Raw genomic sequence first — 25,523 nt, forward strand, 5'->3', positions numbered from 1 at the left:
TTGTTTTCTTTATAAAACAATACTTTTAAACAATGTAAGTTTATAAGACAGTATATAAAACTATGTGGAAAGAAGTATTTAATAGACTAATCAATCAAAAAAATAAACAACAACAACCCAAGTATACTTTGAATACTTAATTATACTTTTAAATATATCTTTATCAAAAGATTGAGTACAAGAACAGGCCAAATATAATTAGAATTTTCTGTCAGTATAAGTCAAGTATACCTAAATGCAACTTTAAGTACATTTCTGAGAAGTATATAAAAATCAACTGAAAGTATACTTTCTTATTTTTAAGTTCAACTTAATAGCACACTTGAATAGACTTCTTTTTCATAAGGACAACTAGAGTTTGTCTGTGTCAGTCTGTCAGAACATGTTGTGACTGCCAGGCCATTTCTGATTGATTGTTAGTGGATAATTACAAATAGCGAGTCCTGAGGGTTAAACCGTGCCACACGGTTTGTTCAATAAGAACAAAGGGGTCAAAGGTCAGCTGGATGTTATGTGCTGATCCTATTGTTCAGTTTTGTATCAATGGGGCTCCCACCAGGGAATTATTTGTTGGATTCTCTTTGTTCAACATGCACACATGGGACCATAAAAAAATACCTAGAAAAGGTCCAAGTGGCTTCAAGGTCAAATATCACTAAGCAAAAATACCTAGAAAAGGTCCAAGTGGCTTCAAGGTCAAATATCACTAAGCACCTTTTAATTGTTGATTGTTTTTTCCTGTTCCATTTTCACCTTTTATTTTTCTGATGTGATTTGAACCAACAGCCGACACAAAGCAGTCGCGAACGCCCCGCCGCACACAACAACCAAAGACCCTGAACACGCCAGAGGACTCCACGTACTACACACTCATTCATGTGAGTCAACATCACACAATGGCACTCACTTTATCTGAGGATTATCTGGGCTTCTGCTTTAATGATCTTTCTCACTCGGGGTCTTTTCCAGAGGTCTGTCCAGGACGATAAAAGAAGGCCGAGAAAACAAAGGTAAATCATTCATCATTAAAAGGAAAGGTCATTCACCAACGCTGCATGTATTTGAACAAAAATACATTAATATTAATTTCAATTTTAAAGAACTGTATTCTGTTTGATTATATTTTAAATGTATTCCTATAATGGCAAAGCTGATTTTTTGGCATCGATACTTCAGTGTCACATGATCCTTCAGATATCATTTTAATATGTTGTTCTTGCTGCTCAAGAAACAGTATTATTATTAACGTTAAAAACAGTTGTGGTGCTCTTTTTTTTATTTTTTTAAATAAATAATTTATTAAATCTTTATTATATTTTTAAAAAACTTTTACATTTTCTTTCATTTTATTTTCAAAAATCAAAATACGGACCCCACATTTTTGAACAGTAGTGTAAATACAGTCAGGTTAAATTATTTAAAAGTGATTTCAGTGATTATTTTTTGGCTTTTTGATTAAAATTATTTTAATTTTGTTAAATCCAATAACATTTAACTCCTTTAGAAGCCAGATAGACATTTTACAAAGGTCAAAATCAAATCAAACACAATGTGTTGTGGAATAAAGTATTTTGTGCAATGCACAAATAAAAAATATTGAGTAAGAACATTTGCATACTGGCACAAATACTTCAGAAATAGCTCATGTATTACTGTAGTATACTGTTCCTAACATAGCCTAGCAAATCTAAGTAATGTATGAGAAAACACTTGATATAAAGCTAAATAGTAACACACACAAATAATATCAGTTCACCTCAAATCAAATTTAGGTAAATAATTGTGCAAATAAAAAATGTCAGTCTTGTCGCCAGGCCACTTTTTTAATATCCTAATTGCTCTTAAAAATTCTCATTATTACCAATAATACTTAAGGCGGGCGTACGCGGTGCACGTTAGGAGCACCTCCCGACCTCACGATAATTTGTAAGCATGTTTACAAAATTTGGGGAGTCGGCCCAATTTTCACCAGCGTATGTCTGTCCCCTATTGCCAAATCATACACAACCACATCACATAGGCTCGATTTCATAGGCGAATATTTCATTCTTGACAGGTGTAATATTTCAAAATCGATAATGTTGTTTTTTATTATTATAACTAGGTCTATATCTGCATTTATGTTAACCTAGAGACTTTCAAACATAAAAATGTCATTTATTGATATGTATATGTGTCAAAATTACATATAAACATTGTTTCCTATTCTATTTTGCCTGGAAACGTTTCCAACACGCTCTTGTGTCACGTGAAAAATAGCGGTCTCTTCTATTTTTAGCATGCGTGCGAGTCACGCGTGTCTCGAAGGCAGTGTGCAAGCTCCAACCTGTTAACATGGGAGCTGAAATGAAAATGGACACGCCACGCAGCCGAGACACTCACACACACACACATATGTTGGTCTATGTGGTTTACAGGGACTCTCCATAGGCGTAAAACCTAACCTAAACCTAAACCTACCCATCACAGGAAACATTCTGCATTTTTACTTTCTCAAAAAAACATCATTAAGTATGTTTTTAAGGCCATTTGAATTATGAGGACATTTGATATGTCCTCATAAACCACATTTATAGTGTAATACCAGTGTAATACCCATGTAGTTATACAAATTTGTGTCCTCATAAACCACATAAACAGGCTCACACACACACACACACACACACACACACACACACACACACACTCTTTCTCTCTCTCTCTCATGCGCAGTCTCTATCCCTGTGGTTGTTTCGGTTGAAAGGAATGGCTACTGTCCTGCTTTTTTAACAAATCATTTGCACACGTATATTTTTTCTTTATTTTTTGCATCTGAAGCTATCAGCAACATTGAAAGCTCGAGGTCTGTGTGTTTAACTCGAAAGCTTGTGTGATCGCCGCCGGCTCGCCGTGCTGTGCAGTCATGTGCCAGCTGATTTGATGCGATTATCAAATTAAAAGACTCCTAGTGTCTGCAATATCTCACGACCTCCCGAGTGTCCGAATTCGCACAGTGTACGCCCGCCTTTAGGGCCTTATTTTAAAGATCTGAGCGGAAGGTCTGAAGCTCACAGTGCAGGTCCACTTACGCCGTATTCGAATCCACTTTTGCGCATCCCTGTGTGTGTAATAAGCAGAGTGTACGTGCGTTGTACACCTGCCTATAGGCACATATTACTAACACTTTAAATAACAAAACAAAAAAATCCACTTTAGATCAGGTTTTAGTTGGTCAATGGCACAGCCGAATTCAGTTGCCTCAAAATAGCAACACACCAACAATGCGCCTGAACACACCTCGTTTCCAGAACCGCACATGGGCGAACAGATGGGCGCGAGTGCATTTGCTATTAAACAATGTGGCGCTGGACGTGAAAATTATGTGTCAGGCTGAAACTAGCAAAAAACACTTTGCGTCGGTTGTATGATAGGGCCCTTAATGTAATGACACTTGTGTGGCATTTCTCTGTCAGGAGTGAGCCTAAGGCAACCGTGAAATATCTGCAGTGTCACAGCATGTGTGAAATATTGTGTGTGTGAACATGAATCCGGACCTCCACAAGCGCAGCTGACAATTTCACTGGCCAACCAAATGACAAACAGCTCTGACAGACAGACAGGGTTCTGGGCGCTTTATAACAGCACTCACAGACACACAACATCAAGGACGAGTAGTTTTAGCAGATTAATAAAGTTGATATGGGCAACGGTTCATTACTTCATTACTGTATTCATGAAATAAGCTTCTATAATGTGAACAATACATCAGAATTTGAAGGCTATTTTTCTCACTGAATATATTGTTTCTCTTGTAAATACTGTCCGTCACACGAGGAGTTAAAACGGTTTGCACGTTTCATGTTGACATGAAGAGTAAGAAGGTCAGTAGGATGGACAAATCTCTGGCTCTGTCTGATTACTGGCTCATGTTGTTTCAGAGAGAAATAGAGGAAGAGAGTGGCAGTGGAAAGAGAGAAAACAGAGAGAGATAGGGGATCATTAAGGGATGTTGGGCAGAATAAGGGCAAACTAAGGACATGCATTATGAGAGAGTCCTGCGGTACAAATGTGCAGAGCTAGAGAGACAGAGCAGGCAGATGCAGAACACTCATACCAAAAAGATGTTATATTTTTCATGAAGGAAATGAAACATTTTTATAACTATTAAGATTTTTGCCATTACACACACACACACACACACACACACACAATACATATATAATTGAACATTTTCTAGTGACTGATCACATCTAAATTTTTCAGTTGGCCAAATTGAAATTCTTGAATTGATGCAATTAAATTCACAAAAAATCAATTCAGCCAACTGAAAAATTGATGTGATCAGTCACTAGAAAATGTTTATTTTGAGAATTTTTTTACAGTGTATATATATATATATATATATATATATATATATATATATATATATATATATATATATATATATATATATATATATATATATATATAATATAAAATTTATTTTTTAATAATGCATTATGTATTGATATTTTTTGTGACATTTTCCACACATATTCTGCATACAAATATGTGATGATTTAAAACAAAAAAATAAAAACATAAATAAATTCAGAATGAAGGCAAACAAAGACATAAATTATTACATTCTTTATTATTCTAAGTATCATAAAGTATTAAATTATTATTATTATTATTTCATGGCATTAAAATCTATAAATGTTATATATTTTTACATTTTATTACTTCATTTAATTTTATATATTTCATATTAATCCTTTTGGGGGGGCATTTTGGCATGCATTTTTGTTCCGTTTCCCACACAATTTCTTGAATTCATGAATTTTTGTTAAACATATATTACCAATTAAAAAATGCTTAAATATTAAGCATCATTTTATAAAGTATTAAATCATTTATAAGTATTATTTGTTTGTGGCAATAAAACAGTCTTTCTATTTTATATTAGTACTATAGTATTTAAGTTATCATATTATAAAAGATTAAATTATACATTAAGGACTGGTTTGACGGACAGGGCTTAGATTAAGCCAGGATTTGGCCTTAGTTCAATTACTAATTTAGCAAACAGCCCAAACATTCATTTTAGTCTGGGACTAGGCCTTGACCTTGTCTGTGAAACCGGGCATTACATTTAATACTGAATACTTTAAAAAATATTAATTGTTTGTTTGATTGTTTGACATAATAAAGATAGAGAGCCAGACAGTGAGGCTGACTGATGGAACTGCAACAGCGGTCTAGCTGACAGGCCGTAAGCTTTTGGCTTCATTAGTTTCATAGATCTCTGTTTTCATTACATAACGCTGTTGAGACGATGGGTAAAGTCTTCTGAAAAAACATTCCCATACGAGTCTGCTGAGGAGCCATGAATCAGAGCCTGTCCTGAAGGCCATCACTTACATACTGCAGAACAGCCATGAAATGCACTCAATACAGCATAATGGCCACCCATTAATAGCAGCCTGCCATGAAAAAAAGACGTTCTTTATGATCGGGAACAATAAACGTTGTGAGCAGGAATAGTGTCATGATCACTCAAACTTACAGTAGGCCATTCAAAAAAAGTAGATGGGATAGCATAAAAATAGTCCATACATACGTCACTATTCCAAGCCTTTTAAAAAACTGAACTATCCTTGAAGATCTCATCTTCAACATAAAGGTTCCAAAGGGGGATTTTCACAGCAATGCCACAAATATTCTGAGTGTGACGAACATTTGAATAACCCAAAGAAACTTTTTTATAGATTGTGCATTGAAAAGGTTCAATGGATCTTCACTGAACCATCAATGCCAGTAAAGAATCTTATTTTTAAGAGTGTAGATACGAATTGATCTGTTTTCTCTGCACCCACCACCAGCCCCAAAAAGCTGGACAACGATGACCAATACTACCAGGGTTTGTCCAGCGGTAAATCCACAAGCCTGCCCAGTGAAAGACGCCGGTCCAGCAAGCGGAGGGCTTCTACTGAAAGAAGACGCTCTTCTGAGACACCACTGTCCGATGTCCCGAAATCGGATGTCCCTAAAGATCCAAAGGAGAAGAGGTGGAAGAACATTTGCATCTTTCTGTCTGTTTTACAAATGCTTTCCTCGAGACGTTGACCTCACACTGCAATACACTCAACGGCAGATGTGATAAATGTGTTGAGCAGAAGATTCAGATATCCCCGCTTTCTTTCCCTTTCTGTGTGAAGTCATGCTTTATCTGCCCCTCTCTGTCCACAGGCACTCCTTCTCTAGAATGCCCTCTACAGAGAGTCAAAGTGAGGACAACCCCTATGACTACAGAAAGATACTGAGGAAGACCTCCCAGAGACGAAGGCTTTTAACACAGCCATAACCCTCAACAACAGGACGAATGTAAATACTGTCAGTGACTAATGTGGTCAGCAGAACATTCTCTTTGTCCTTAAAGGATGAGTTCACCTAAAAATGGAAAATGCCATTCCGAAGACAAAAGGAGACATTTTGAACTATGGACCAGCCGCTCTTTTCCGTACGATTACAATACTCAAGATCTGAAGCGTTGTGATGTTTAATTCCTCAAAGAATCATTCTTTTAAAACAGAGCTGAATCATTTGAAATGGTTGGTTGAGGAAGCGGACTGATCCGGGCGCAGTGGCTAACAGCTCAATGGAGGGGAAGATTATCTCTTTGGGTGACCTGTTTCTTTAAGTAAATCAATTCACTTGGTCGGTTTCTCAAAGAACCGGAAGTTGCGGTAGTCTTTTCAATTGTGATGGTATCCTAGTGAAACGGCTTCTCAGAGTAGAGAACGAGAGCGGGACTTTATCTGTTGAGAATTGTCTGGATGGTTGTGGTTTGCTATTGGTGGATCTCATGTGAGTGACAGGTTGTCCCGCCCTCAGTCATCAGAGATGTTGGTGCAAGTGTGAGGAGAAGTTATGTTATTAAAGTTTATGAGGGCGTGAATAAAAAATAAAAACGAATGACAATTTATATATATACTGATGGAAATATAATATATATATATATATATATAAATGATGTGCACAGATAAATAATGTATAATTAAATACTGCAATATGGTTTTAGTTAATTTACGAAAATAGTGACCAATTGTTGTTTTGTTATTTGTTTTTTGCTGTACAGAATGTAACCAAGTTTCATCTTTGAAGATATTCATAAAATGACCTTTATATTTCCATCAGTGAGGGGCTATGTTTGAATTACTGTCTCTAATGGATCCTGCTTTAGTGAGTCAGACTTGCTGCATCATTTCTACATAAACATTAGCAGGACATGCAAATATGGATTATATTCATAATTTCCCACAGTCTGCACTTATATCTTGTTCACATAATGCATACATATTGATATGTGTATTCTTAAAAATGTCACTTATATGTAAATATGATTTTCTATATATTTAATTAATTCTGTAATTAGTCAAATTAAATAAGATGCATACAATAGTGTACATAATGGTTGATGTTAAACTCTGAACTGACTAAAGTAATTTTGAAATATAATTTTTATGCCCTTTTATGCTTATCCTATATATGTATTTTTTCTTAGCCTAATCTTAGTTCATGTGAAATACATTATTTGTATTAAAGGGTTATGAATTTCATGTTTAGTTACAGTGCAGGTTCCAGAAATAAATTCCAATGTTATTAAATATTTGATCAAATAAATGTCTTTTTTTTCTTTCTTTCTTTTTTTTTTTGATGCTCATTTTAGTGAAAATCCTATGTAACTCTCGTTACCTGCTCTTTAATGTATTTTCCTCAATTAAACAAGGTCTACACATCAACCTTAACCTGCATACGCTGTTATTTTCTACATATAATATAATTGTAGTTTTTTTTTCTGCATTTGGTTTTCATTTTATTATATACATGCCGAAAAAAAGAGCATGTGTGACTGCGCACCGCACACAACACACACTGCATTGGGAATAAATACATTCAGAGTAATGTTTTGACTAATTCTAGGTTACCCCGATCATGTTTAAAACGGGGTCTCCAATTTTCACATTAATAGGAAGTGGTTTGATGATTTAAAAAAGGAGGGCAGGGATATGGACCACAGATCTGAATGTCATGGTCCATGGAGCAGCCCGGCTCCTCCTGCTTTTGATGAGGTCTGTTCACTGCAAGAGTAAAGCAATTACAGAATAAAAAAGAAGAAGAAAACTGTTGTGCCCTCAGCGCAGATGCGGGTGGTGCGCCAGGAGGCGCATAAACTAGTGTGTGGTCACGATTAACGACGCAAAATAGTTCGTCACGAGCCCAATCGCGTCGGAATTTCTCTGGTGACGTGGGGCGGATTATCTTTACGCCACAAGAAGCTTTTAATACCACTAAAGTTTGCTTGTTGGAGAGCTCACGCAACGGATTGCTACGAGTACGTTTTTATAAATATACTGTGCATCCTCAACTTGCATTTGCAGCTGAGCTATATGAAAGAGAATGAGAGGCAGTGGGTGCCCGCGTCTCCATCAGTGCCAGTGTTTCTCCATGAGTTCAGTGACGGTCTCCGGCTGCTCCAAATCATTGCGCACGGCGCACCGATTGAATAAAGACACTCTCTCTCGGCTGTTCATCATCAGGGGGTTTTGAGCATCCTTTTATGAGCACCTTAGAAATTAAAGTACTTGATTTAAAGCGTTTGGACAGGTGTGATTGTGAATACGTCGCGCACGCGGCTGGATTCTCGGCGCATCGGGCAGGATTCAGCACCACGGCTGCGGACAGCTCTCGTTCCCCCGTGACGCGCGTCTGGATGGCTGCTGCTCGCGTCTCTCTGTCGCTGCTCTGATCCGCTCTCTTCGCGATGGCATCTCACGGGTTTTGGTTTTTGGGTGCTGAAAACCCGGCTGGAAACGGCAGTCAAAGCCCGAGCACCCGTAAGTGGCATGGCGACAAAAGGCAGCCTGCAATTGTGTTTTATACATTAGTGGCTATGAGACAAAGAAATGCGACACTTATTGTGTCTTGAATGCTTAAGGTTAATTTAAACCTTGAAATGTCGTGTCGAGTGTGTCGTATGATATTAATAAGGGACCGAATTTAGTTCGGTATTTCAGTGGCGTGGATTATTGATGCTGGAAGTTTTATGATGGATATGGTGTTGAAATCACGCACTTGATCGTTTCAGCCAGAGCATGGTGTCAGGCAGCGGCCCAGAAATTCTCCGGAGGCATCGGCTCCAAATTATGTGGTACGTTTATTTTTAACATGAAGTCTATATTTAAGATCTTTATTTGTGCCTCACCTATATTCCTCAAATGTATGTCTCTGAACAGAGCCAGATTAGAACAAGATCTTAATGGAGAAAATGAATTGGATGTTTTCGTTGAACTGTTTAAAATATTTTTAAACCATATTTTTGTTTTTAGAGTGAAGATTTTAAATATGTAGGCCTTTCCTATCATTTAAAAAAAATGTTTTTTTTAAATCCAATTAATAGAGCAATCATTTCTTCTGTAGCTCTGTTAAATGTCGGGGAGGCTGAGAAGGCAGCTCAAGCCCCCGTGAAAGCCGAAGACGAGTCTCCAGCCGAGGGCTGCGGCTGTAATAAACCCTGTGACTGCTCCAAAGCCACCGCGTGTTTCGCTGATCTCTATTCAACAGGTAAATCAGATCATATCACATCACTATCAGCTGGAGCACAGATCACACTCGAAAAAGGGATAATTTGCTTAGAAATTGTGGTTTTATATTGGTCATATTAGGTTTTTTTTAATTATATATCTATGTGGTGTTTTTGTTTGTGGTTGTGTTCATCCAGTCGGCGTTTTTCGTTAAAACTCTTTTTTTAAATATGTATTTTTAGTCGACTGTTTAATAGGCTACCCACTTTTAAAATGTCGTGCATAAAAACAATTGTAAAAATTAAATAAAAAGAAAGAATAAATCAAATAAAATCCTGCCTGTGCATTGTTGTGTAAATTATTAGAAATAAAGGAGGTATTTATCAATGAACGGAGATGTTGTCCTTTCTTTTCATTCAAGGTTAAATTAATCTATTTCACCCTTGTCATTTGCACTAAACACCATCTGTTATTTTAATGCAGTTATATTTATTATTATCTTTCTTTACAGATCTTTTACCTGCATTGGACGGGGACGCGAAGACTTTGACTTTTCTGCAGGAGGTTGTTGATATATTGCTGGCTTATATAGTGGAATCTTTTGACAGATCAACGAAAGTGATTGATTTTCACTATCCAAATGAATTGCTCCAAAGGAATAATTGGGAGCTTTCGGACGAGCCCGAGACTTTGGATGATATTCTGATCAGCTGTCGCGCTACTCTGAAATACGCCATAAAAACCGGTAAGTTATTCATTTGCAAACAATTCAAGAGCGCATATGGACTTAGAAATATGATTGTATATTATATTTGTGATTTTCAATTTAACAGAGACTGTGCATTGCATAAATTCTGCTATATTGATCGCTTCGCTTGTAAAGCAGATTTTTTTAGACCGCAGAAACACAAGTGTCGGTTTGTGCCTGAAGGCGAATCGAATCAGATCAGAACATGGCGTGTGATATTAAATGGATGCATCTAGGGACGATTTTATTTTCTCTAGCGGCATTTTAACCAAGAGCCATTATTTTGAAAAGGGACTTTCTTTTTTGGGGAATAATTATGAGTGATCAGAAAGGCTTTTCAGGCTGCAATTTACTAATAATAGTGGACGATAAGTGGGGCATGAATATATTTGCACGATAAATTCATATATTTTGTATTTTCTCTCTATTGTGTCTATCTTCAGCACACCCCAGGTATTTCAATCAGCTCTCCACTGGGTTAGACATGGTTGGCTTGGCTGCAGATTGGCTAACCTCCACTGCCAACACCAATATGTGAGTGTGTGTCTCCTTCCATTAAAATACAAAGCAGGTTGAGATCATTTCCGTTTTCTCTGCCTTCATACGCATTCTTTTGACCTGGTCTTTGTGCTGGCTGGCTTAACCTCAAAGATATCAGCTAAAATGAACAGAATGAAAGGCACAGATGAATTCAGAGCAGCGAATATAACCTCCTCTCTCATCTTGGGCTCAGATTCATTCACAGAAAGAAATCAAATGAGATTTCGGCTGATAATAAATATAAATGTATGTTTGGGGTCAGTTTTAATTTAACTGATGCTTATTCTGTGTAATAACAATGTAATAACAATGTAATAACATTGTTTTTACTATCAAAATATAAAAATTCATGTCTTGTAAGAATTATAGGTTACATTTATAACAGTATAATTATATATTTAAGTACTAGATAATATAAATTAACGTTTTAGGGGAGGATTTGGTTTGGTTGAGGGTTTTTTGGTATGTTATTATGCGTAATATACTGTTATTACTATGCACTTGTTATATTTGTAACAAGGACACTCTAAAATAAAGTGTTACCGAATGATATTTCCCACAATGTTTTATGACGCATTGCTGTAAATCCTGCAGACTGTTGCAAAATCCCCTCAAACATCAGTTGCGAAACCGTTTGCTTGTCATGACATTTTTTTCTGGCTTGTGTAACTGGGTCATGTGATCTCTGTGCAAACAGGTTCACCTATGAGGTGGCTCCAGTTTTCGTGCTGTTGGAATACGTCACGCTGAAGAAGATGAGGGAGATCATTGGCTGGCAGGACGGCCGCGGTGATGGAATATTCTCCCCGGGTAAGCAGCTGTCAATCTGCGTGACCTGCCTTATTCTGCAGTGTGTGCTACTGTTGCGACGTGAGCGCAAGCACATGAACTGGCTAAAAGTCTGAAGTTGTTAGGACAGGACGTCTCCATTTCTCTTTGAGGATCTTAAAAAGGATAATCTGTTATTTGTGTTATTGGGTTGTGAAAGTACTATCTAACAATAAATGTGATTCCAACCACACCAATTAAGACAAAAAATATTAGAAGTGAAACTGATGCAAATGAATGTCATTCCTAAACTGTTGTTCTCTGCCCCACTTCTGAGTAAATCAGATTTTAGGCACTGATTAACAAATCATGAGTGTGATGTGATGCAGAGAATTAGTCAGTAATTGGCATTCAGGGCTTGAGTAAAAACTGACAGGAGTCAAGTTTTACCTGAGTGATGGAATGGAAGAATTGCTTTATTGTTCTCTAGGTGGCGCCATTTCCAACATGTATGCCATGCTACTGGCTCGTTATAAAATGTTCCCTGAAGTGAAGGAGAAAGGAATGTCATCCGTGCCGAGACTGGTGGCCTTCACATCTGAACATGTACGTTCATTTGTTTATCTCTTTTTACCTGTACTACTGTTTTTTAATTACTAAATTAATTAAAGGCACAATGTAAGATGTCTGAATTAAAATATCCAAAAACCACTAGAACAATTTTTTAAATTGTGTTGACTTGTGTACTTACATTATCCCAAATGTTTCCAAGAACGTTTAATAATATAAATATAAGCAATGTTAACCAGGAATAGGACGGTGTCTGTACCTCGGCTGTCAATGACATCATACCCGTTTTCAACACACTCAAATGTATCTAATATGATAAAACAGCACTGCATTACCCCACATACCTATGAGTGGAAAAAGCAGTATAATAAAAGTCAGAGGCGTCATCAAAACTTTGTTTTGAATAAGCTACTTCTATCGGTGAAACATTACATATGGTGGCTTTATTTAATAACCAACAACCTGTATTGAAGATGTTTCTCCTAAACAGCAATAAGTCTACATATTTTTTTCAGTTCTTGACTCCTAAATAGCAGCATATTAAATTACAGAGAGAGATTGCTCAATTACAAGTTAATTTGTCGCCGCACATGACTCAATCATCATTCTCAAAATAGTAACGTTTTATTTTAATGCAATATGCTTTAAGACCATTATATGACCAGTCTCACCAGTTCACTGTTGGATTACAGTTTGATTGACAGGCGATCTGACCACTAATGACGGCGAATCCGCCATTTTGTTCGACAAACAATCCAGACAGGAGAGTTAATTTTGGTGGACTTGAACTAGAAAAAATGTATGTATTGACGTATTTCCGCAGTTGAAACAACATACCTTCAGATCAGTGGCGTGCAGTGGTGGTCTAAAACAGGGGGTTTCAAACTTTATGATGCCAAGGACCCCTAAGTTTAATAAACCTTTTATGAGGTTCCCTTCCTAAATTCCATCTATTTTTCTTTATGAATAAACATAATTTTTTTAGGTAAATAATAAGTGTGACATTATAAATACAATTATTGTTTCCAAACCTAAATTGGCTATACTTTAGCAACTTCCACAATAAATGTAAGCAGCTTACGTACTGTGTTATGAATACTGCCTTACAACTCCAGTGAGCAAGACAAAGAGGACTATAGTGAGAACAACTCTCAAGAAACGAAGCAAACAATTCTGGAAAGTACACTCACCTAAAGGATTATTAGGAACACCTGTTAAATTTCTCATTAATGCAATTATCTAATCAACCAATCACATGGCAGTTGCTTCAATGCATTTAGGGGTGTGGTCCTGATCAAGACAATCTCCTGAACTCCAAACTGAATGTCAGAATGGGAAAGAATAGCAGAAGACCCCACCGGGTACCACTCATCTCCACTACAAATAGGAAAAAGAGGCTACAATTTGCACAAGCTCACCAAAATTGGAAGACTGGAAAAATGTTGCCTGATCTGATGAGTCTTGATTTCTGTTCATTCAGATGGTAGAGTCAGAATTTGGCATAAAAAGAATAAGAACATCTATCATGCCTTGTTACCACTGTGCAGGCTGCTGGTGGTGGTGTAATGGGGACGGGGGTTTTCTTGGCACATTTTAGGCCCCTTAGTGCCAATTGGGCATCGTTTAAATGCCATGGCCTGACCATGTCCATCCCTTTATGACCACCATGTACCCATCCTCGGATGGCTACTTCCAGCAGGATAATGCACCATATCACAAAGCTCGAATCATTTCAAATTGGTTTCTTGAACATGACAATGAGTTCACTGTACTAAAATGGCCCCCACAGTCACCAGATCTCAACCCAATAGAGCATCTTTGGGATGTGGTGGAACGGGAGCTTCATGCCCTGGATGTGCATCCCACAAATCTCCATCAACTGCAAGATGCTATCTTATCAATATGGGCCAACATTTCTAAAGAATGCTTTCAGCACCTTGTTGAATCAATGCCACGTAGAATTAAGGCAGTTCTGAAGGGGAAAGGGGGTCAAACACAGTATTATTCCTTATAATCCTTTAGGTAAGTGTATGCATACTGCATCTAAGTGGAGAAACATTTAGAAATTAAACACGTTCGGTACACTTTATCCATTTTTACTTTGTCATTTTATTCTCTAAAAATGTCTGGGGATCCCTTAAAACCTTCTGGAGGACCCCTGGAGGTTTGAAAATCCCTGGTCTAAAAATGAGGAGTTTTATTTTAGACTTTAATAAATCAAATATAAATTAATGTCCCAGTTACATTAATGTCAGATTTTCCTAGTTAAATAAACATTACTTTACATTAAAAAAAATATAGAAACCAAATACAATTCTATTTTGTATTTTACATTAATAATGTAATTAATGTTCTATTTATTCAAACCAAATATACATTTTATTAAGTTCATGTTTTAAGCATTTTTAAATTTATTCCAAAATAGCAACTAAAAGCAGTAACAATTTAAACAATATATTTAATTTCTGAACAGATGTTCAGCTGTTCATTTTTGGATCATCAGTCATCAAGCTCAGTAAACACTGCTACAGACATGAAGATGTCCCTTTAATTTCATGCTGATTGCTCACTAAAACCCCCACAGTCATCATGTTTTAAGGCCATTTCAAGTTTGATTTTGAAGTGACATAAAGCAGCGATATCTAAGTGGCTGAGCTGTTTACTCACTTCTTAATTAGTCTTTCCATTAACGCAATCATTTTGTTCATTCTGACTGATTCACGAACATGCATGAAAACAAGATTTATCGCACAAACAAATCATAGCCAATCATAACCAATCACATCCAATCATAGCACAATGGAGGCATTGCCTCCTCTCACGTGGCTTTTCCCCATTCATACTCACTTGCCCCCCTCTAAACCCACCCGCATGCTTTAGGGGATGTGTTAAAAGTCAATGGGCTCAGGGGAGGCAAGAGAGATGCAAACTCCCCCTGTAACTCTGCTGGTGTCATTGTTGGACAGTGTTACTTTAGAAAAACAAGAGATTTAAACACTTTTTAATGTCACATTTTGTAATATTTGTGTTTTTATTTTTGCAATATTTTTTTGGAGGAGGCATTCCCTCCCTTGCCTCCTCAGAGGAAATGCCCTTGCTTCAGATGAACAACATACCTTCAGATGTTCATTTCATGCTAATAAGAACACTCAAAAAAATTACTTGTTAAATTTACTTTTAAAAGGTGTGCCAAGAGGTTGCACAACTATATTGAGCATTTTTTTTTACAAATAACAATTTATTTAAAGCTACACTGTGTGATATGTTCCCCCATCTAGCGGTGAAAAGCTATATGACCATCCAGTGAATAATAGTTTCTGTTTCTCTCAATTCTGATTTCGTTTTAACTCCTATGGTGGCCGATTTAGTTCAAGATTAACATGGCAATCCCCCTCTTTACGTTCGATACGTTGCCATTGAGTGTTAAAACGCGAAAGACGAAGCTTGAATTTACGGGTATGTCCCTCTTTGGCTAATGCACTTTCAAGATGGAGGGGCAACATGGCGACCAGCATTCGAACCCCTCACCCTTCTTCAGTTCTCAAGAATGTATATTTATTTAACAAATTGACTAGAAGCCTTGTCAAATGACTATCATTTCAACTTAGATGGTGGAGAAGGTGACGTTAGCTACAAGGATCAAGTGAGCTATCTGTAAGAAACTAAACAGTATTAGTAAACGTAGTTAGCTTCTGAGTTATGTGTTAATGATGAAATATAGGCTAATTTAGATTACAATCTGCCAAAAGGGATCGACATACGTATCTACTGTTGTATTTTATGACAACACTGGCAGGAAATAAAATTAACCTTTGTCATTTGACAAACTGTTATGTGTGCTACTTGGAGTTTCCAATTGTTACTTTACTAGCATCTTACGTAGATCTAGACAACACAGGGGATATTATTGTTAATGTCGTCTTACTAATAAACTTTCAATTTAATCAGAAATGGGTTCAACAGTCAAGATGTGGATAAAATCACTACTTACTGTTTGAAGAAATATGGTTGGAATCGGCCCTCTCTTTAGTTTTAGCCGCTGAGCGAATCCTGCTTGATATTGTCCCAGGTTAGAAAAACTCTCTTTGGTGAAATGGGCCGAGCAAACAAACAACTTTGAATTAAATTGTTGCGGTATCCGACTGTAAATAAACATCAACCATGACTGTTGACATTTTGGGGAAGGCTATGACATGTTGACTGTGGAAAGGCTATGAAAAGTCCTCACATCCCCTGCACAGCCTGGATCATAACATTTATTTCCATGATCTGCCGTTTTCGCTATCCTCACCTGACGCTTGTTTAACTGAACTACCGATAATTCGGCTGCGTAGTTCCGCCTGACATGAACATGTGCTGACATCCAGATGTTAGGGGCGTACATATTAATGATCCCAGCGATTACGTCACAGTTGGCGTTTTGTTGAAAATAGCTTTTCTATAGAAAATAGAAAATAGTTTTCCATGGTATTTTTCACAAACAAGATTTACATATGAAAGAGGAGGCAATGGTGTTTGAGACTCACTGCACTGTAAAAAAAATATTGTTGGTTTAACTTAAAAAAGTAAGTAACCTGGTTGCCTTAAAATTTTGAGTTTATTGAAATTAAAAATTTGAGTTGATACAATAAAGGACACTTGTATCAAAATAGTATTGTACCTAAACCACATAAAAAATGTGATAAATCATGAAAATAGCATGTTCCACTGCATCATCAGAAATAAAACACAGAAAAATTCCCCAATATGCTTACAAAATCTTTTAAAAATATTTTAATAAAGGTTGTCGAATCTCAAAACATGTTCATTGTATTAACTCAAAAATTTCACTTCAATGAACTTTTTTTTTGTTGAAATTTTAAGGCAACCAGGTAACTTTTTTCTAAATATTTTTTTTACAGTGTGTATGTGATGTCCATGTACTAAACTCTTGTTATTTCACTATGGCAAGGTTAATTACATTTTTCATTCTAGGGCACCTTTAAATGAACAAAAAAATTTAAAGTAAAGCTGACAAAATGTATTTGAGTTAATACAAACCATTTAAATTTGTCACTGTTACATAATATTTATATGTGCAGTTTACTTAATAGTTATGTTAAATTTATAAAAGTTTATTAAGGTGAACACATTTATCAATTTAATTTACCTTTAAAACGTTTAAATAACAAAAATCATATTTTTAGATATATAATGCAAAAATAAATAATTGCACAAACTCAAATTTAATTGATATCGGGAATTCCATCCAATGAATTTGTATATAAGTGCCCATACAGCCTAAACACAGGCAACCCTATTCTGCATAACCACAAAATCACAGAAACTTCTCAATGTCCAACATAACTGAACATTAAACACTAACATAAACTAACAACATATTTCTCTTCACTGGAAAACACATAAAATAACACTTTAATCCCTAAATTTACGCTCCTACCACAGTCCATTGCAGAGCATGCTGGGAACTACAGAACCATTGCCTAGTTAGTTGTCAGCACAAATATTTAATGTAGTTTTAACACAAATTAATTAAGTGAATTTTAGTTTTAAATATATTAGGTTGATTGAACACAATTAAATTAAGTTGAGACAAAATTAGGTAAGTTTAACTAAAGTGGACAGAATTAAAATGTTTCATATCCATGAAGGGCCTGAATACATTTTTTATATAGATATTATCGGTTCATATGCAATTTGAACTGAAGCACTACAGCGATCTGTCACAACACATCAAAGAGCAGTAAGATGGTACTTTTTAATACCAAAAGTAACCTGCTCTGTCTTGTCTGTCGATGCGTTGTCAGTGTCCTCTTTGCTCCGCAATGTATTTTTCTCTGCATGAGAACATATGAGGTGAGAGAGTGCCATGGCTTGTTGGATGAAGCAAAAGTAACTCGGGATAGTCTTTGAGAAAAGTCATTTAGGTAATACAAAAAAATCCTATATTATTAATCCTATATCCTATAAACTGTATTCATATTTCTATCCATATTTCACAATAAAACTTGCTGAATAATCACCTTTAAAAAAGATATGTGTAGGCATATGCCACAGTAATCCAATATATATATATATATATATATATATATATATATATATATATATATATATATATATATATATATATATATATATATATATATATATATATGCTATTATTTTTTAAAATAGGGATGCACACTGTAAGGGGAAAGGAAACAAATTAGGTATTGAAGAAAGTGTGACATAGCTCTTAAAGTAAACCTCTGGATTTATCTCAGATTTGTTTTGTTTTTTTTGTGTCTTTTTTGTGCTTCTTTTTCACTTTTTTACAACATGTTTTGTATTTGCAGCACCTCCAATTGAAATTGTATTCTCAAAAATTACATCTCATGTCAACTTCACATTAAAAAAATATTACTTTGCGAAATATAACCATAATAATAAAGACAAAATTATTTAATTGCACAAAATGTTATATATGTTTGTGGCATTTTATTATTTTTATTATTATTAATTATTCTATCACATGCAGACACTGTATATTCTGAGTGCAGTTTCTGTTATTATTCTCTTATTATGCATTTCAGAGCCATTTTTCAGTCAAGAAAGGAGCAGCCGCTCTTGGAATCGGTACAGAGAGTGTCATCTGTATTAAAGCTGATGAAAGGTTAGTCTGGATTGTCACTACTGACACATCACTTCATGACTGTGCGACTGAGAAATGTACGTCTTAACATTATAAACACTAAACCATATGACTTTCGCCTTATTGCTCTCATTTCTGCCAGGGGTAAGATGATTCCTTCCGACCTTGAGAGGAAGATCATTGAAGCCAAACAGAAGGTAATTTCAATGACCGTATCTCCATGACTGCCTCATGTGTCTCTCTTGGGTCTGTTTAAATAATCTGTCTGGTTCTGTGGCAAAATGAATAACCCCTGAATAACCCGCTGATTTCTTTCTCACAGGGAGACGTGCCATTTTTCGTCAGCGCCACGGCCGGCACCACGGTTTACGGTGCCTTTGATCCTTTGATCGCTATAGTGGACATCTGTAAGAAGCATGATATCTGGATGCATGTGGATGTGAGTAGATCTGCTTCCCTGAACTTACATGAACTTCCTGAACATTTCACCTGTGAAATACGGACAGTAGACTGTGATCTGAGAGTGAGCTCAGGGTTGGCACAGCCAAAGTATCATTCTCTGGATGCAGAACTGAGAACCTTCTCGATTGTTCTGCATTGCTCGTAATGTGGGGCTATTGAGTGTAGATGCGCTCTATTTGTTAAACATTTTTTTTAATATATAATGCTTATACATAAAGTCAGGGATTTTAACAAAGCTTACAATTAAGGCATGTGTAGATTATATTTACACTAAGTGAAAATATCATATTTTCTTAGCATATGCTATTTACACTAAGTGTAAAATTAGCAGTATTTTTTTTTTTTTTTTTTTTGCAATAGGTGAAAATAGTATCAATATGCTATTTATACTTATAAATATTGGGAGATATTATTTGCACCTTAATATTGTTGCACATAAAACGGTATACAATATTAAGAGTGTAAATTATTATATTTATTTAAACTATTAAATGGATGCCCCCTTATTGGGACAATAAAGCCCTCCCTACCCCTAACCGATACATATTTTATTATTAAACACATATTGGACAGTTTATTTCTACTTTGCGTATATTTTCTTTATTTTTACTGAAAATAAATGCCTTTCCGATTTAATATAAGATGGGAAAAGGGCGCAGAGCGAGTTTGGCAAAAGGCGGATTTGAACTCAAGGCGATTTATGTCAAAACTTTAGTGCCCCTACACTATTGCTACTGTTGACAATCCATTTCTAGATTTTTATCTTGTGGACATTTAGTGGACACAGTAAATCCCTAGAAACCAACAAGAACACCCTAGCAAACACTAAGGACCTAACACCACACAGAATTTTTGGTCGCAACATAAAAAAAGGGAAAATATAAAAATCTCTTGTTACTATTGAACCAGTTGTTTGAAATGTGATGCATACATACAATTAATGACCTCCTTTATAAATATAGCTTCATCTAAATGTGTCCTATTACATGTATTACCTTCAGTCAGTCTGTGTGAGTGTGTACATGTGTAATATCTAATATTAAAAATGTTTTCCCGGTGATGCTGAAGCCTCTGGCATTTCAACAGACATATTGTGGCGGCATGCTGGAGCTCAAACACATGCATCGCGTTTGCCTCAGTCATCCACCCAAAGGCAGCAGTTAGACGTGTAGTATAGATGAGACCTGTATCCCACTCCTGTGCAGTTTTAAATGGGCTATGAATATAATGCACCTGAATATAGTGATGAAAAAGAAATGTAATATTTGCCTTTAGGAATATAATAATTCATACACTATATTGCCAAAAGTTTTGGGATGCCTGCCTTTACATGCACATGAACTTTAATGACATCCCATTCTTAATCCATAATATAGAGTTGGTCCACCCTTTGGAGCTATAACAGCTTCAACTCTTCTGGGAAAGCTTTCCACGACGCTTAAGAGTGTTTATGGGAATTTTTGACAATTCTTCTAGAAGTGCATTTGTGAGGGGTGCAACTGATGTTGGTCAGGCCTGGCTCGCAGTCTCCGCTCTAATTCATCCCAAAGTTGTTCTGTTGGGTTGAGGTCAGAACTCTGTTCAGGCCAGTCAGGTTCTTCCACACCAAACTTGCTCAGCCATGTCTTTATGGACCTTGCTTTGTGCACTGATGTGCAGTTGTGTTGGAACAGGAAAAGGTCATCCCCAAATTGTTCCCACAAATTTGGGAGCATGAAATTGTCCAAAATGTCTTGGTATACTGAAGAATTTAGAGTTCATTTCACTGGAACTAAGAGGCCAAGCCCAACCTTTGAAAAACAACCCCACACCATAATCATTCCTGCCACCCCTTATTCTTGAGCTAATCTGAAGGCCACACAAAGTTTGGAGGTCTGTAGCTATTGACTTTGGAGGTCTGTAGTTGGCGACTTCTTTGCACTGTGCACCTCAGCATGCGCTGACCCCACTCTATGATTTTACGTGGCCTAATAACAGGAATGGACTAACACAAATAGACTTATTGTATATGTGGCAACCTATCACGGTACCACACTTGACTTCACTGAGCACTGGAGAGCGACCCATTCTTTTACAAATGTTTGTAGAAGCAGTCTGCATGCCTAGCTGCATGATTTTTTTATACACATTCGGCCATAGAAGTGATTAGGATACCTGAATTCAATGATATGGAGAGGTGTCCCAATACTTTTTGCAATATAGTGTATCTTAAGTGCTGTTCCTTGCAGAACCAAATGGGTCAAATGGGAGGAGCTTAATCAAACTAAATTTAGGCCTGGGATTAGGATTAGGGTTAGGGTTAGGGTGTGGTTTGACCTTATAGCTCCACTGAGTAGGTCCCGGGGTGCTTGGGGGTTGGATGTCTGGATATCAAGCTCCACCCATAGTCTCTGCATTGAGCAGCCTCGCTTATATCTGTATTTACAATAACAAGATTAAACCTTCCTTCCTTTTTTAAAATGAGAAAGACAAACTATGGTTCTATTAACACAATAGAATGCCTTTAAAGTGACTGTTGTCTCTGTGCTCATACAGGGAGCATGGGGCGGAAGTTTGCTGATGTCCCGGAAACACCGGTGGAAGCTGAATGGAGTCGAGAGGTCAGTACAATCTGCAGTTCTTATTAACTAAATGTCTGGTTCAGTAATGAAAATGTATCTGTGGGCTGATTGGCTCTATCAATGTTGGTTCCACACCCTATAGGTCACATTTCTTCATCTACATAACTCTTTATTATCCCAGATTAACTAACTGGTGCACAATCTATGTACAAGTTATGAGAATTCTTAATTTTAGCCCTCCTTGAGAAATCCAATTGTGTTTTAAAAGTTTCCCCTGTGAAATGTTTTGATTTGTTATTTTTTGTAATGACATTTCACTGCACATCACAGTGTCTCTGGGAGAAATGTTTTCTGAATCAAAATAAGTTATTATGTAGCTATGTATTCATTCCATGGACAATCATATGGTATTTAATTTTTTTAAATACATTTTTAGGGCTAATTCTATGACCTGGAACCCCCATAAAATGATGGCTGTGCCCTTGCAATGCTCTGCTCTGCTGGTCCGAGAGGAGGTGAGGCTCTCTGCTTTCTCAGTCAAAACCAAAACGTAACATATTGTAACATATTATTGCAGAGGCCCCAAAAAGTATTCAAACACATACAGTAGTCACACTTAAAAACATGAATGAACTGCAACAAAAATGTTGTAATTTGTTTCCTTCCTCTTCTTGTTATCGGATCCAGGGACTGATGCAGAGCTGCAATCAGATGCAGGCCTGTTATCTGTTCCAGCAGGACAAGCACTATGATCTGTCCTATGACACGGGGGACAAGGCCCTGCAGTGTGGCCGCCATGTGGACATATTCAAACTATGGCTCATGTGGAGAGCTAAGGTATTGTACAGATTTATTGATATTGTGAAACACTTCTTATAACTACATGAATTAGAGTTCAAATAAATTATTGCAAATGATCTATCTATCTATCTATCTATCTATCTATCTATCTATCTATCTATCTATCTATCTATCTATCTATCTATCTATCTATCTATCTATCTATCTATCTATCTATCTATCTATCTATCTATCTATCTATCTATCTATCTATCTATCTATCTATCTATCTATCTGTCTGTCTGTCTGTCTGTCTGTCTGTCTGTCTGTCTGTCTGTCTGTCTGTCTGTCTGTCTGTCTGTCTGTCTGTAATCCATACCTAACCAATCATATTGTGTCCTATCCTATCCTATCCTAACCTATCCTATCCTATCCTATCCTATCCTATCCTATCCTATCCTATCCTATCCTATCCTAACCTATCCTATCCTATCCTATCCTATCCTATCCTATCCTATCCTATCCTATCCTATCCTATCCTATCCTATCCTATCCTATCCTAGGCTAACCTGTCTTATTCTAAACGTATTCAAGGTTAACCTCGCATATCCTATCCTATCCTATCCTATCCTAGGTTAACTTATTCTATCTTATGCTATCATAACTAGACTAACCTATCCTATCGTATTCCAGGCTAACCTAACTAGAAACTATTTTTAAGACAAGATTTTAAGTTGCCGCTAAAATAAGACATCATCACAGCTGTCCTGCTTAAAATTACACCTGCAAACACACTTGGGACAGCAGTTTTGCTACAATGTCAATGTTTTACAGTGAGGTTATCACAATGTTTGTCCTCTCTCTTCTTATCTGAAGGGCACTATTGGTTTTGAGGCTCAGATTGACAAATGTCTGGAGCTTTCAGAATATCTCTACAACAAGATCAAGGACAGGGAAGGATATGAGATGGTGTTTGATGGAAAGGTAAGTCTTATTAGATGTTTTATTCTTTTGGCTTATTCTTGCATCCTGTCGTCAATTATTTTTATTCTGTATAGAATTCAAGAAATGGTTCAAGAAAAGATAAAATCACTTTTCTCAAAAAATGAATTAGGCAAAATAGTAAATTACCAAACAACAGGCATTTCTACTGACAGAAATTCTCTGCCGTTGTGTGGTTTGAACAAACAGACTGGGATATAAATGGATTGCACACAATAATGCTAATAATAATTTCACAAAAAAGCCACAATAATGGACAGACATTTTCTGTTATTTTTACAGTGAGGCTGAATTTTAATTCATTTTCTGTGGCATTCTATTATTAGCCCCTTTCACATTGCACGTCGGACCCACAATATTCCCGGAACATTGCTGGGTCGCCTTCTGTGTGAAAGCAACCACATCCCGGAATTGATTACCGAATTGAACCCGGGTCGGGGACCTAGTAAGATTGCAGGGTTCGATCCGGGACGAGCGCTGTGTGAACAAAAGCCAAAACTAATGCCGCAACGTGTACGTAGTTATCGTGCGACTCCTAGAGCTTGTTTTTTCAATAATACAACCCTGCAGTGCCAGAAGAGCTCGTCTGTGTTTTAAACGCAGAGAGTGTTCGTATACAAAAGAAACTAAAATTAAACAAGCAGAAATGTGCGCAAACTGGACACAAGTCGAGACCACGGAGCTCCTTACTATCCGCGCTGAAGCTGAGATCGCTCGCCATTATACGTCACATCAGGATGTCACGTGTCAACTCGACCCGGGACCGTTACGGGTTGTGTGTGAAAGCGCACATATTACGGTATTTCGCTGGCAGTGTGAATGGACCAAATCTAGCGGCCCGGGAACAAATGCCGGGTCGCATTATCCATGTATTTGCCGGAATCGCAGTGTGAAAGGGGCTATTGTGATATAATCCCGAAACAATTCCCCGGTTTCACAGACCTACCTAGTCCCAGACTAAAATGCATGTTTGAGCTGTTTTAACTGAAAGCAACATATCTTAAATATGTCAGTGCAATTGTTTTGTCTCAAGATGCACAATTCTAAAGCATATTTATATATTTTTAAGGAATACTTTTTTATAAAAGCAACTTAAATGTCCTAATTGAACTAATGCTTAATCCTGGCTTAATCTAAGGCCTGTCTGTGAAACCAGGCCCATATAATCCCCCATCTCATGCAGATGGGCACTTCCTCAATAAAGCTGCAGTGTTGATTTGGCTTTATGTTAATGTTCAAAAGTCGGTATGGGACTAATCTTGATACAGATGCACACTACCATTCAAATGTTTTGGGTCTGTAATTAAAAATATTAATGAACAACATACTCACTCTAGGGTTAGTTTTAGGGTTTGTCTGAATTTTCTGAATTTTCAGCATCATTACTGCAGTCGTTAGTGTTAAAAATAGTTGTGCTGCTTCATATTTTTGTAGAAACCATGATACATTTTTACAGAATCTTTTTATGTATATACAAATTCATGCGTTCTTTATTTGAAATAGAAATAATTGGTAACAATTTAAATGTCTTTACAGTCACTTTCAATTAATTTAGTGTTTCCTTGCTGAAAACAAGTATTATTATTATTATTATTATTATTATTATTATTATTATTATTATTATTATTATTATTTTTTTTTTTTTTTTTTTTTACATACTGACCCCAACCGTTTGAACGTTAGTGTCTGTGCAATGTTTGTATGTGCTAATGAATTCATAAATGCTGCTTTAATATTATTTATTCGCTTTTTAGCTTTTTATTTTATTTATTTTACTAAACTGTTTAATGTGGTATATATATATATATATATATATATATATATATATATATATATATATATATATATATATATATATATATATATATATATATATATATATATATATATATATATTCAGAATTTAACAATGGGAT

At 36.3% G+C, this 25,523-nt stretch overlaps 2 protein-coding genes across 2 annotated transcripts in view; both read left to right on the forward strand.

Annotated features, from left to right (window-relative positions):
- Positions 1–6,920, forward strand: part of myo3a (myosin IIIA) — a 117,954-nt gene extending 111,034 nt beyond the window's left edge. Inside the window, exons 33-36 of the mRNA XM_067435573.1 lie at positions 787–878; positions 970–1,010; positions 5,844–6,029; positions 6,211–6,920. Coding sequence (XP_067291674.1) covers positions 787–878; positions 970–1,010; positions 5,844–6,029; positions 6,211–6,325 — 434 coding nt within the window. The 3' untranslated portion in view covers positions 6,326–6,920. The remainder of the gene's footprint in view (positions 1–786; positions 879–969; positions 1,011–5,843; positions 6,030–6,210) is intronic.
- Positions 6,921–8,065: 1,145 nt separating this feature from the next.
- Positions 8,066–25,523, forward strand: part of gad2 (glutamate decarboxylase 2) — a 36,043-nt gene continuing 18,585 nt past the window's right edge. The window contains exons 1-14 of the mRNA XM_067435574.1: positions 8,066–8,858; positions 9,110–9,172; positions 9,442–9,585; positions 10,057–10,290; positions 10,737–10,827; positions 11,531–11,643; positions 12,092–12,207; positions 18,744–18,823; positions 18,945–18,999; positions 19,125–19,241; positions 21,800–21,864; positions 22,262–22,340; positions 22,513–22,662; positions 23,482–23,589. Coding sequence (XP_067291675.1) covers positions 8,786–8,858; positions 9,110–9,172; positions 9,442–9,585; positions 10,057–10,290; positions 10,737–10,827; positions 11,531–11,643; positions 12,092–12,207; positions 18,744–18,823; positions 18,945–18,999; positions 19,125–19,241; positions 21,800–21,864; positions 22,262–22,340; positions 22,513–22,662; positions 23,482–23,589 — 1,488 coding nt within the window. The 5' untranslated portion in view covers positions 8,066–8,785. The remainder of the gene's footprint in view (positions 8,859–9,109; positions 9,173–9,441; positions 9,586–10,056; positions 10,291–10,736; positions 10,828–11,530; positions 11,644–12,091; positions 12,208–18,743; positions 18,824–18,944; positions 19,000–19,124; positions 19,242–21,799; positions 21,865–22,261; positions 22,341–22,512; positions 22,663–23,481; positions 23,590–25,523) is intronic.

The sequence above is a fragment of the Pseudorasbora parva genome, chromosome 24 (assembly GCF_024679245.1).
Source record: "Pseudorasbora parva isolate DD20220531a chromosome 24, ASM2467924v1, whole genome shotgun sequence".
Classification (NCBI taxonomy): Eukaryota; Metazoa; Chordata; class Actinopteri; order Cypriniformes; family Gobionidae; genus Pseudorasbora; species Pseudorasbora parva.